General features: G+C 35.8%; 3 protein-coding genes across 4 annotated transcripts; 1 reads left to right on the top strand and 2 right to left on the bottom strand.

Annotated features, from left to right (window-relative positions):
* Window positions 1–883: 883 nt before the first annotated feature.
* On the top strand, window positions 884–2,430 carry LOC110937132. Its single transcript, XM_022179543.2, has 2 exons — window positions 884–1,110; window positions 1,771–2,430. Exons 1-2 carry the CDS (start codon window positions 1,023–1,025, stop codon window positions 2,373–2,375), a joined length of 693 nt encoding a protein of 230 aa, XP_022035235.1. The 5' UTR covers window positions 884–1,022; the 3' UTR covers window positions 2,376–2,430.
* Window positions 2,431–3,276: 846 nt separating this feature from the next.
* LOC118491136 lies at window positions 3,277–8,475 on the bottom strand. 2 transcript variants are annotated; one of them, XM_035988605.1, is made up of 7 exons: window positions 8,185–8,323; window positions 7,480–7,571; window positions 6,631–7,332; window positions 4,499–4,663; window positions 3,807–3,952; window positions 3,611–3,721; window positions 3,277–3,517 (listed from the first exon to the last, which is right to left on the bottom strand). In XM_035988605.1, the coding sequence occupies exons 2-7, from the start codon at window positions 7,501–7,503 to the stop codon at window positions 3,430–3,432; spliced, it is 1,236 nt and encodes a 411-aa protein (XP_035844498.1). In that variant the 5' UTR covers window positions 7,504–7,571; window positions 8,185–8,323; the 3' UTR covers window positions 3,277–3,429. The 2 variants fall into 2 exon arrangements, with proteins under 2 accessions (XP_035844498.1, XP_035844497.1); XM_035988604.1 differs by lacking the exon at window positions 7,480–7,571 and having other exon boundaries at window positions 8,185–8,475.
* A 1,730-nt stretch (window positions 8,476–10,205) lies between these two features.
* On the bottom strand, window positions 10,206–12,790 carry LOC118491137 (6-hydroxynicotinate 3-monooxygenase-like). Its single transcript, XM_035988606.1, has 4 exons — window positions 12,365–12,790; window positions 11,364–11,668; window positions 11,076–11,286; window positions 10,206–10,972 (listed from the first exon to the last, which is right to left on the bottom strand). Exons 1-4 carry the CDS (start codon window positions 12,614–12,616, stop codon window positions 10,475–10,477), a joined length of 1,266 nt encoding a protein of 421 aa, XP_035844499.1. The 5' UTR covers window positions 12,617–12,790; the 3' UTR covers window positions 10,206–10,474.
* Between the last annotated feature and the right edge of the window lie 1,234 nt (window positions 12,791–14,024).

A 14,024-nucleotide genomic window follows, 5' to 3' on the forward strand; every position in this document is an offset into this window, starting at 1 on the left:
ACGAAGAGGAAGAATGAGAGAACGACGATGATGACGAAGATTAAATGTATTGTTTTTTTTATTTGTAATGTTTTTTAAAATTTAATAAAAGTGTTTTTTTTTAATAATTTAGAGATTAAATGAAAAAAAAAAAAGAAAATTAACTATTAGCTATGGGTATTGGTCTTTATGACTACATCTTCTTGTGATATAAAGCCCTATAAAACCAACCCTTTATGACGCATGTCGCATAACGCCCTCTAAGGAGGTTTATGACTATACCTCTTAAATTTAGGTGTGTGATCCACTATCTTTCCTCTCACAAATGGGGGATGTAACAAGTAATATGGAGGTATATTAGATACACCAAAAAATGGTTAAAGTGATTGTAGTGAAGCAGTCAACATAATAATGCGCCTTCTTCGTTTGTAACCAAAACCGATGTACCGTAAACAATTTTATATTAAATGCTAGTACCGTAAACAATTTTATAATAAATACTAGTAGGTGCACAAAGTACATATAATAAGACTATTAGGTGTTCCCATCCCACTTCCCACAGTCTAAACTATTAGGTGTTCCCATCCCACTTCCCACAGTCTAAGAGGTATGTTAATGTATAAAGTGGAATTAACATACGAAGCATACAAAAGTTTACACATAAAGTAAATATAGTTACACATGAACATAATCACGTATATGTCAAAATAGTTACGCATGAAGTAAATATAGTTACGCAACCTATATTTATCGTTGATACGGTCCGCAAGTTAAAATCCTTTTTTGTATTTTAATCTTTTATAAATTCTTTTAAGCCAGGCATGGTACAACGGCTAACTGGGACCCATATCTTCCACATTTTTGTCCTAAAAACCCTCTGCCACCTTTAATCATGTCTGCTTTTTTTTTTCTTTTTTTTTTTTTAACCCAGAAAAGAACACCACATTTTGCACTGGATATAGTCCCCCTTTCTTGAACTGCTTATTTTTTTAAAACCAAGAAAAAAAACACCACATTTTAGGGTTTCAGTGGAAATCTTGAAGATGGTAAAGAAGATTTGTAGTTTCCAGTGGATTGTTGCTCTAGGGTTTCTGCTACTTGCTGCTACTTCTGTTTCATCCAAGAATCATGGTAACTACTGTTCTGTTTTTTTCTCATAATGTGTTTCTGTGATTTTGAGTTTTCTTTATGTTAGTTTGCTGGTTAAAATTTCAAAAAAAAAAAAAAAGTGTTATTTTTTAGTTTCTCAAGGTTAGCTCTTTAGGTTTCAGATTTTCTGCTTGAAATGGGACATTAATGGTGGTAGGATTTGTCAACTGCACTAGACTTGTACAAGAAGAATATATAAAATATATAATTAGTATATGCTATTAAATATTAATAAAAACTAATATTACACTAAAGCTCAATAAGTCTCGACGAGCCTCACGAGCTTCACATGCCAGACTCGAGCTTGAACTCGGCAAATAAACGAGCTTTATTCTAGGCTCCAGTTTTGCTTGAAAAATCCGAAATGGTGCATTTCCTTTAGAATTTAAATCTTTAGACCATTTCTCGCAAACTTAATAGACTGAATGAGATATCGACAGGGGCGGACCTACCCTATGGCCAGGGTGGGCGGTCGCACCCCTTGGAAAAAAAAATTTTAGTGTATATTTTAGGCAAAAAACCCGACCGCACCCCTTGAAAATATAGTTGAACACTTCATCCGCACCCCCAACAAATAATTTCTGGGTCCGCCACTGGATATCGATTCTTACATTCTAATCAATTTATGTTATGATATTACAGGAAATCAAGCAAACGACCTTGTTGACGTTATCAACAAGAACCGAACAGCAAAAAAGCTTCCACAACTAAACAACAGTCCGGGTCTCGGCTGCATAGCCTTACAATACATAAAAGAATGCAGAGCCAACTGCAGTGAAAACAACACGGTCAACTGTAAACCACCAGAAAACGACTTCACCGAAATATTCGCCCCAAATTGTGGGGTCGAGCTTCCTACATTTGGCACAATCTCGGGACTCATTGTCGGCTGTCAACAAAAGCATCTAGACCCCCCAGAAGCCTTCTCGCGGGTGCTCATCCACAACAACAGAACGCTTTCAGTCATACACAATAAGACGCATACTGAAGTTGGAGTCGGGATTGTGCATGCGAAAAGTCATAAAGGCCCTTACTTGTGGTGTGCTTTGTTTGGCAGTAATAAAAAGAACTCTACTTTTGTTCTTGAAGATCTTGGCAAAGGGATTGAGCAGAAGGAAGGGTGTTACAGTGGGAATGGTGTTTCTTGCAGCTCGGGAGGGCGAAATGGTCATTTTGTATTTGCAATAAACTGTGTTTGGACATTGGTTTTCTGTTTTCTTGTATTGATTAGAACTGGTTTCTTTTAAAATTGTACAATTTTGGAGTGTGTTTCTTTTTATTAGGAAAACATGTGTTTGTGTAGAAGACTGGATAGTTTTTCTCATTCATGTTTCATTTCTTCGTTTGTTTGTTTTATGAATGGCAAACTGGGGTGCAAACGAGCTGAGCCCGAGCTCGACTGGGCTCGAGCTCAAGCTTAGCTCGGTTCGAGCTTTGTTTTCAAAGCTTGAGCTCGGCTCGTTGGCAGTTTCTCAAGCTTGGCTCAGGCTCGACTAGTTTATTATCTATTAATTAACATATTAAATAAAATAATATAAATAATAGACTCGTTTGGGCTCGCGAGTTCGATAAGTGAAGCTTGGGCTCAGGCTTATTTACTAAACAAGCTTATTTTTAGGTTCCAGCTCGGCTCGGCTTGTAAACAAGTTTAAATAAGTTTAGCTCGGCTCGTTTACTAGACAACTTTAAACAAGGGGTATATGTTATTAAATATTATTAATAAAAACTAATATTACACTAAAGCTCGATAAGGCTCGACAAGCCTGACGAGCTTAACATGCCAGAGTCGAGCTTGAACTCGGCAAATAAACGAGCTTTATTCTAGGCTTAAGTTTGGCTCGGGCTTGATAAGGCTCGGCTCATTTCAAGCTTTTTCTCGAGCCGATCTTGAGCTGCTCGGCTTGTTTGCACCCCTGTAGGCAAATAGTACATGCATAGCTAGATGAAGTTGGGTCGACCTGAAAACACTATTTGAATGGAAAATAAGCTGCATTTGGGTCACGTGGCACCGGTAATGTTTTGACATCATTCGTTTAATTGTTGCACTTGACAAAGTCTACAGGCGTGAGCAGACTTAGGTTCCAAGAATGCGTAATTGACACGGGCTATTTATTTCTAGATGTTATATATTTGTATTCAACAGTGAAATAGAGTTGTAAAACTAGTGACCTGAAGGCTTAAACAGAACTAGATAAACCAAGATAACATTTAGTTAAAACATGTATCTGTGTCTTGACTATTTACATACTATGGTTGTGCCAACATGTGCATATATAATATAATATATATACAGTTGCATCATCAAGCTGGGAGTTCTGAAGTCGAAACCGAAGCCTGGGTGTCGTCTGCATGTGTGTCACAAACATTGCATCTACAAACCGGGCACACGCTGAAACAAACAAAAAGAGAACAAGTTGCATTTAAATGTGCATATAAACTAATAATTGTAATTTAACGCTGCATATATAACAAAAAGAAATACCCGTTGACTTCTTTAAGCCATTTATCGACACAAGGGGCATGATATTCATGTTGGCAAGGAAGAACCCTAATTTTATCTCCTTCCTCATAATCAACCAGACAAATGTAGCACCTGTTCCCAAATTGCTTCTTACATTATAATACCATTTTTAAATATTAACTGCATTTTGTGTCAAACTATTGACCATTTGACTTACTGTTGCACATAATTTGGGCCACTTTCGGATGCGTTCATCTTCTTGTGACTTTTAAGAAGAAACGAATCCACAACAGACTCGGGGGCAGGTAGTGAGAGCATTGGCATTGATAATGATAGAGGCTGCCTGTGGATTTCATCCAGTACCTAACCAACAGAATAAAATATGTAAAAAAAAAAAAAAACTAAATTTTGGTAATTTAAAACACCAACAAGTTTTATGTTTTACCATTATGACCAATTTTTCTAGTTGCCCAATTTTAATTATTCAAACATAGATTGGATTCCATTTTAATCCACATAATTACTTTAATAGTTTTGTGTAAAGGTGGCAATTTGGACCCGTTTACTTATGAATGGGTCGATAATCCATATTGGTTGTGTTTTCTCACACAGCTCAAAAAAATGAGTAAAGTGAGGTTTGGCCACTTTTGCGACTTCCGTCCCTGAGGAGCCATTTTCATACAAAAAGTTTGAAATCTTGCCATTTTCACCCCTGAGGGTCATTTTTCGAGGGACGAAAGTCGCAATAAATTGCCAACCTCAAGGATGAAAATGACAAAAAAAAAAAAAAAAAAAAAAAAACAAAGGTGAAGGACTGCAATGCACAAAAAAAAAGTCGTTTCGGATGAAACTAGCAAATATGCCCAAACCTCGGGGACGATTTTGGCAATTTACTCTAAAAACATTTACCTCAGACAAAGCCTGCGCAAGCAAAACCACACGGGATATAGTTCCAAGTGCACCAGCCTCTTCATCCATGAAAGACGAGCCACACGAGCATGTTCCATCGCGATGCAGCCCAGATGCACATAGCCTAGCGTGTTCATCAACACCACCTAAACCTCTTTCTGACATCTACACATATAGAACACCATTAGATGCTATTTGATTGAAAAAAAAATAAAACAAAGTCCTAAAAATTATTAAACTTGTAACAAACTAATAGAATACTCTCACATACATGTACTTGGATATAATAAGAAATATTTTTTAGAGTTTTATTCTTTCTTTTAAATTGAGTTTCGCCACTTTATAATTTTTTCTAAGTTTCTATTCCATCTCTTTCGTTGTGGTTGTTGGGAAGAGGTGAGAAGTGGTGTTTGGTTTTTGATGATTTGACAAGTTACCAAATTGTGACATTTTAACCTAAATTGACTATTCCACTCTTGAAGAAATGAGTTAAATAAGATCTTACGGTATTTTATTCTTTAACAGCAAAGTATAGGACAGACGACAAATAAAAGTGATGCCAAATATCTATTGTCCTAAAACTCCAAAATATATGTGAAGCTTGACTTGAGAAATATGCTAAAGAGGTTGATTATAAGTTAAATACCTAAAATACCCCTCAACAATGACATACAAAGGACTTTTGTATGCTATAAGATACGTTACCTGGTAAATTTTGGACTAAAACCTTACCAAAAAGAAAAATGCTGCATTTATTTTGGGATGACCCAAAAAGGAACTAGTACATTTATTTGGATTCACTATTCAAATATTTTACAAATTTGCATTTATAATAAGATAAACTTCTATGGCGACGAAAACCAAATCGTCACGATATTTAGAAACAAAAGAAGATGTTTGTGTACATATATTTACATGTTTTATTTTATTAAAGGAGTAGGTTAGATGAGGCGCCTCTTGAGGAGAGCTAGTGAGTCAAAACTTCACAAAGCATGACAGGTTGATAGATTTAATTATATCTTTTCAATTGTTGATAGAATTTTTTATATAGGATTTGGCAAGCATGTGTACGTGTGAATATGTGATTGGATATATATGTATACAAGATAGAGAGGTAATACATCATAAAAAAATTTAATAGTGTAGAACAGCATATTGTCGACGACACTAAATAAGAACAAAAAACCATGCTACCTCCATCCTGTCTAAAGGCATGGGTCAATCTTAAAGGCGTGTTTAGGTGTTTCATAGGCTGCTTAAATTTTCATTTTTCAGAAATGTAAATTTAAAAGATAATAATACTGGAATTCAATCAAATCTCCTACAACACTCTTCAACATGGTACAACTGTACAAAAGGCCACTATTTGGCCTAAATGTGGTACAACGTACAATGCTGGGAGGTAGGGGTGTAAGCAAGCCCAGAGGCTCGAGGGCTACTCAGAATCGACTCGGTTAAAAGCTTGAACGAGCTGAGCCTTAATGAGCCCGAGCTCGAGCCTGAATAACAAAGCTCGTTAGGCTCGCGAGCCTAAACGAGCTCCAACAAATTTAAGTTTTTTTTTTATATATATTATAATGATTATGATGATTTAAACTAATAACATTGGTGAGCCAAGCTCGAGCCAAGCTTTTAGCTTGTTTGAGATTGTTCTCATAATAGCTTTGGGTTTTACTCGCGAGCCGAGCTCGAGCTCAAATAAGTAGACTCGAACCGAGCCGAGCTCAAGTAGTGGAAGCTTCGGCCTTGCTCGTTTACGCCCCTACTGGGAGGTAGCAGTCTCAACCCATTTACTACAAACCGGTCAATTCAAGTTGTTAAACTTTATATATCTAACGGGTCAAAAGGGTAATAATAATAGCTTAAAAGAAAACAGGGTGGAAGTTACCTAAAGTGTACTTTTAACGCATAAAACCTCATATTTAATATTGTTAAGAAAAATAATTCTTATTGAAATAAATCAACAATGCGCATCATATTTGACACTTATTTTTAAGATAAAATAATAGATGAAAAGTGTTTAGGGCAAACCCGACACGTACCAAAACCCCCATTTTGACCAGTTACACAGCCCACCTGACCCGCCCATTTTGCCACCACTAACGTATTGGTGTCTATGTGCATGCCCATACCTGTGATCTAAAGTGCCTTCTCTCTTCATTTCTACCATGACTTCTATAACCATGATGATGATGGTCATCACCAATATCAAGAAGCCATCGATCACGGGATCCAAAATCATCAACATTAGTTGAAAAAAGTGACGGAAAATCACTTTCCCTTCGATACCTGCGTCTAGAAGAAATAGGCCCAAAAAACCCACCAAAATTCCTTCTCGATTCACGAATATTACTTTCCGAAACACCACTGGAAAACGCATCAGGAGATATACTCCCCGATTCCACAACAAGTATTCCCGTACCAGAAGTTGTTATACTACTTCCAAACATCCGAAGACTCAGAAAAGAATCAGAAAGAACCAACACCGCCCGTGCATTGGAATCCGCACTCCTAGGGTTTACATCGCTATGATTCTGCCCTGAATTTTCTTCAGAATCGAGATTTTCTTGAGCTATATTGGTGGAAGAACTCAGGGACGTACCTTCATTCACTACACTTTGTGGGTCAAACCCGGTAACCGGGTCCGACCCATGATTTCCCACAACGGGTTCTTCGATAGGATGACTTTCGGACCCTTCGGGTTCTGACACTGAAGATTTAGAGCTTGTGCACACTGGTTCAGAACCAAAGAATGAAGAGGAAACGCCTGCAGAACTTATAGATTCAACACTAGCAGGAGCAACGTTTTCTATGGAGTTGATAGGGGATTCCAACTGCAAGTGGTGGATGAAATAAATTGTCAAAGATATCAAATGATCAAACACAAGGTCAGTCAAAGCGTCAAACTATTTGATACAAAAAGGAAGTAACTTGAGCTATAAGATAAACAATCATAGAGTAATAAGACGTAAGAACCATACCCGTCTGCTGCTGACGTGAATCATAACCAATAAACCAAATAAGAACCATACCCTTACGATGATGGCAACCTTATTTTGACTCGAGTGGCAATCTAACAGAAGAATCACAGTATCACACAAGTCAAGAAAACGTATAAAGTAACTAAGAAGCATTGGCTTCACTGTTTCTAGTCTGACCCTCTCTATAACTTTTCACTATCTACTATATTCTGAAGAATGTCTTATTATTTTATCCAAAATAATCAGAAAATCATAATCATTAAGGGGCGTTTCGACTATCCTTATGGAACTAATTATTTAATTAATGTGACTACAATAACATGTTCTGTAAAGGGGCAGATAAACAGATTCCGCTTATAACTATCGAGTTATCGACAGATCAAGTCATCCAACTTCAAACCAACTACAACATAACTAACCATCATAGATTCAAATGGTTACACAAAATTGCTAATTTACAAATTTCTTTAACCTAATTTAAAACCCTTTATTCCAGAAGAAATTCCCAATTTGATCATCTTATCTATTACTTTCTTAATCAATCAATCACACTACTAAAGCTTCAAAGTAACATAAACCCCCAAATAAAAACCCGAACTTGGATCGAAACAAGCATCAATTAACACAAAACATGAAACATCTAGGGTTTTATTATAGAATCGAATTTCAAAAGAAAAAGATAAGAAATCTGAAAAATTATACTACCTCTAAGACAGTTGGATGAGGATTTGAGTTGGGGTTACGGCCGCATAGGAGTAGAGAAGATAGAAGTCGCTTAGTTCGCTTCATTCTTGATGGGTGTGAAGAACGATCCGACCCGATTCGACTGGTTGTGGAACCCATTTTGGAGCAGAAAAGTGAGTGGAGGATGGATGATAATGGAGGAAATAATAATAAAGTGGTGGAGTAGAAAATGGAGAGGATATTATATGTGACTTTCGTATGATGGTGGAAAAGCTGAAATTTCTTCGCACTTTCGTTTTCTACCGTGTCATTGTCAAAAGTATTTCTTGTAAATTATATCGAAAATATCACTCATGTATAATTTTTTTGACTTTATTTTTTATATGTAAAAAAAGTCATTTAATGGATTTTTGTAATAAACTGGAATTTTGCAACTTTCTAAATTTATAGATAAAAACACTTTATGTTGGTATTTTTAATAACAATGTAATTAAGATATAAATACTATCACTGTTAATTTCTGAGAGATTTGTTAACGAGGAGTTAAAAAAGTTTATGTGCTTTAACAGTGTCTTAAACAGACTGATACGTTTAAGACACAATTAAAATGGTGTCTAAATATGTTAAACACTTGTTAACCTGTTAATTTGTTAATGACCTTTATAAACATATTTGAATTTTTTATTTATAAATAAAACATGTGACTTATACACTTAGTGCCTTATACATTTATTTATTATTATATATTAGTACGATACACATCGCGGTCTATTGTACTGTCTTTTCATTGGATTAGAGTGGTGGTTGCTCTAATAAGTGGATGTTACATAACATCCACTAACTTCCTTTATTTTATTTTTATGTTTTACCAAGATGTTTTGTATTTATTTGTCAATTCTTTAACACATCTTTTAGTTATATACTTTGTTGGGCTTATAAAACAAATTACATGAACCCTAGTAAGCTTATTGTCATGGGCCAAATATTTGAAGATTGCGATGTTATGGACTGTGCTTAACGCTTGGGTTACTGACTAGTCCGAGACTTTATCCGAAACGGCCTTAACGGATAAAAAGGTGTATGTGCCTAGTTGTGTCTATACGACGAACGCACCATTGGTTTAGAGTTGGCGCCGCCCTCTTAATGATCCACACAAAAAAGCGGAATGAATTGGGTTATCCCCAAGAAGATGAGGACGCCACATAGGGGTCAGAAACTAACCCTGTGACATTATGCCCATAAAGTAGCCAAGACTCTAGACTAGATACATACATGTTAGTTAATTGGGCTCCTTTTTATACTTTTAGTTTACTTTTTTTAACATTTTCTTTTTCAGTTTTGAAAAAGTTAATTTTTTCCATGGTTTAACACGTCACGGCGACAACGCCCAAGGTAATTTTTTTTGTTTTTTGCTTTTAGTTCCAATCGATGTAAAACACGTGTCCATATCATCTTAGTCATATTTCATTCGTTTGCTCCACCAAATACCGATAAAACTTATATGTATGTAATGTATATTTTGATTTATAATAGTTGTATAAATAAAAATTATATAACAATTACAATAGTAAAAAAAATGAATTTTGAAATTCCAAAGGGTATCTTTTAACAAACTAATGGGTATACCCGATACTTGACAGGTATTGGGTCGGGTATGGGTCACGATTTTACAACCGGAAATGGGTATGGGATCACCAATACCCGGCCCGAACCCAACCCATTGCCATCCCTATATATATTCTTTCATTTTTAGGGTTCATTTCTGTTGCATAAAATTTGTATCATGCTGCAGAAAACTTCTGCAGCATTACTGGCTGAAGTTTACTATTTCTTTTTTTCACTTTCTGATCACCTGTGGATGTTTATTTGTTTTTTATAGCCACAACATGTGTTATTTTGCTATCAATACATAAGTGTGAAAACTAGAAATAAGCATCATAGAGCTACTTGTTATGGTGTTACATAATCTTTTAAGCATGACTGGTTATGTAATAAATAACAAGCAATGTAGATGACTAGAATACATGTTCAAACATTCTGTATCAAATATAAGACGGCTTTATGTTTTCAATGTCAACTATAAAATGCCGATAGCAAAATAACTAGAATCCCGCTATTTCCCACGCTATGAGGGCACCAAAATCAGATTGCGGCCTGCAATCGTATCGCCACGCTAAACGCTACAGTAAGCGCTATGCTCGCTATTAATAACTATGATCGTTATCACTATATAAACACGCAAAGACGTTATGAACTAGTTTATTAATGATACAATATATTCATACAACTTGGAGTAATATTTACTTTGCCCTTAAACCCTATAAGGCAGGTCACTGAATCCCGGCATATATTTCTGTTGAAGATCTTTGTATTCTTGTGGAGTAGCGGTTTTGGGATCAAAAACTTTCCCATCCGCCAAAACCAGCCCCTGTTTCATCCGACCCATCTTTCTCGAATGCAAAACTTGCTTCGAGGTAAGAGGCATCCGAATGGACTGATATTCTTCTAAACACACGCCTAATTTCTCGACCCCAGATTTCATGAGACATTGACCAAGAACCGCTGCATCCAAGATCGACATGTTTGTGCTCCTCACACCATGTGGCGTTGTTGGGTGAGCCGCGTCTCCAATAAGCACCACACGGTCCCAAACAATCTGTTGCAGAGGGTCACAATCGTATATGACATTCAAAAACGGTTCTTTGGTTTCTTTTATGACTCTTACGAGTTCAGGAACCCATGTTTTCTCTGCTTCCTCCTGCATTTTCTTGATCATATCGTTGCTTACTTTCATAGTTACGGAATTCCCCTAAGAATTTTAATCAAGTGCAAACATATTAATCGTGGAATCTGGAGATAAATATTAATTATAAATAACGTTATGCTTATAAGTTAATAAAGTAATCAATCACCTTAAGTTGTGGCTCAGGTTGATTGACGTACCATATCCAGTTGATCTTCTTGTTCAAAAGCTCATAAAAAACGGAGTGCGTTCCAGAACCTAAATCAAAGTACAGGCACTTGCCGAGATCTTGATAAACATTTTGCAGGCCGGCAAAAATATCTGATTTTTCATCACTAGAAAGATCCAACACCCCTCTCCAAGCACAGTACCCTGAGTACCTACATCACATCATTCTCAACATTAGATTAACAAACCGATTAATAAAATAAACACAAGTTAACGTTCTTCTTCAAACCTTAATTTAAGGTCAGGGAGGAAAGCTTGGCGAATCGAAGACAAACAACCATCTGCTGCAACTAATAAATCGCCTTCAAACTCAACAACATTGCCTGTTTGAACGACTTTACTTTGAACTTTAACTGTGTTCTTGTCGTCTGATACACTGAAGGATTGGTATACATGACCCCAGTAGAATATATCTGGAGGCAGTGCATTGTATAAAAGATTATGCAGATCCGACCAATACGCAGCCCTAAAATTGAAGCTCTCATCTCTGGCTAACACTCTGCTAATCTTCTTCTCTGCATCAGTAGCTTGGTTCTGTAATTAAATTAAAAAAAAAAACTGAAATATTATTGCATCGTACTCGTGCTTGACGAACAATGTAGCTGTAAGCTTATCTATACTATATTATAATACATATAAGGAGAACAAAAAATAAATTTACATAATTTTAAGAGTTTAAGTAACAAACATACGGTACAATCTTTATAAACGTATTTTTGACTTTTAAACCAAATTTCCCCATGATTTTTAAACGACCATACGTTTTCAAATATTAATATTATAAAAAAATTACACCATAAAAACAAGCATTTTATTCTCTTTAATTTGAGTATTATACTGATATAGTTCTTTTTTCAAGGCAAATTGGATTTAAATAATCCCAGCTTTCTCAATTTGGCCGATAATAATCCCAACTCAGTTATTGGCGGATAATAATCTGAATTGGTAGTCCGCCATTAAAAATAGCTTAACTGAGTTAAGTTTTTTTCCGAATTACAAACTGATATTTTATGGATTTTTTTTGTGTTCAGGTAACAGTGTACACAAATAGATTAACTAATTTATAAATTCTAACTAACTAAGTAACTAGCTGAACTAGATAACAAACTAATTGTGCTATTAACTGGAAGTCAACAGTAGTAAATAAAAAACTTAAAATCAAGGCTTTTATGATAAAACTGAAACAATTTCTTAAAGTAAATTGTGATCGATGTGAACTAGTATTAATACCTGATCGATTGTGAGGGGTAAGGTGTGAGTGTTGAGGAGAAGATCTGATTGTTGGTGTGGAAGCCATGATTTGATAATTGATTGAGATAAAGGATCAAGGCCTAGGCCGGCGCCGGTGGGACTTCCGGTAGGAGGAGCGGTGGTTTTCTCCAGCACCACCACTTCCCATCCCGCCGATAACAGCGAGTGGACGGCGCTTACTCCGGCTATGCTCCCTCCCACCACCACCGCCCTCCCCTTACTCTCTCTCATCCCTTTTCTCTCTCTCTCAGATTGATTGTATCATCAGCATTCAGTACAGATAAGATAAGATGCTATGAAGGTTGGTCCATTGATCACCATTTGCAATTTAAACCCCTTGTTATCAAGTGATATAATACTAATAATTTTTTTGTTAGTTTCTTGTTGTGAACCACCCTTACATCAAGACTATAGTTTTCGAATAACTTAAATTTATATCATGAAATGAAAACGTATTATATTTGATCTGACTGATTTTCGAATATAGTTTACACTAAACGTAGAACAACCGAAAACGTATGAAAAACAAGCAGGAAAATGTATTATATTTGACCAGACTCGAATCTGAAAAAAATTATGTCGAAACGTGAATATATATCGTTACGTTGAAACGTTAATTTATACCGACACGTACATTAAAATGTCAAAACATAGATCAACTGAAAACGTATACAAAAATTAGCATGAAAACGCATTATATTTGACCCGACCCGTCCCTAAAAAAATTTACGTCGAAACATGAATTTATACTGATACGTAGATAAAAATTAACTATGTGAGAAAGTTGTTTTTTTAATTTAAGTTAACAAATGAAAATATGATGTGTAAATTTGAAAAGTTAGAACCCAAGAGGGTGAAATGACAAATTATAAAGTTTTTAAAAGTTTAGGGGCCGTTTGTGTAAATTTAGAATGTTTAGAAAGTTTTTGTCAATTTAGAAAGTTTTGTGAGTGTCTAGGCCACCACAGTGGCGGATCCAGCCAGTTTTTTCATTGGGTTCCTTTTTCCAAATCATACAAGTTTTACACTACAAAAAAACGTTCTTTTCCAAATCATACAAGGTTTACACTACAAAAAAACGTTTTTTTTCCAAATCGACTGGGTTCCTGGGAACCCGGTAAACCCCTCTAAATCCGCCCCTGGGCCACCAATCTTTCTATTTAAGATATATATATATATATAAATTACTTAAAAATATATTTTGTTTTTCTTTTTTAACCTTTTAAATATGTTTTTTTATAAAATTCCGAATACGTCGTTTTGACATGATTATTTTTATCTACATCTGGATATAAACTTTACTTAAATTGATAGCCTCTTTTGAAAGAAATTGTGCAAAGAAACTTCGGATGCATCGAAAACCTCATTAATGTTGTAAATGCCCCATAATAAACCCGGTAAGACTTTTATGCAAATGGCTTCCCATCGATGGATGGTAAATTATGCATCACTTTAATACAACACACCTGATGAAACAATGGTTAACCGGGCAGGGTTAACTCACTGATCTCGTCAAGAAGGGTTAATCCCTTCCTCTCGAGGATCGCTGGCTGGATCACCGGTGGGTTGATCTCCTGCACAAGGAAACAAACCGTGATTCGTAACAAGGAGGATGGGGTGGGGGGTGCTCCTTGTTACC

This window comes from Helianthus annuus, chromosome 4, assembly GCF_002127325.2.
Source record: "Helianthus annuus cultivar XRQ/B chromosome 4, HanXRQr2.0-SUNRISE, whole genome shotgun sequence".
NCBI lineage: Eukaryota > Viridiplantae > Streptophyta > Magnoliopsida > Asterales > Asteraceae > Helianthus > Helianthus annuus.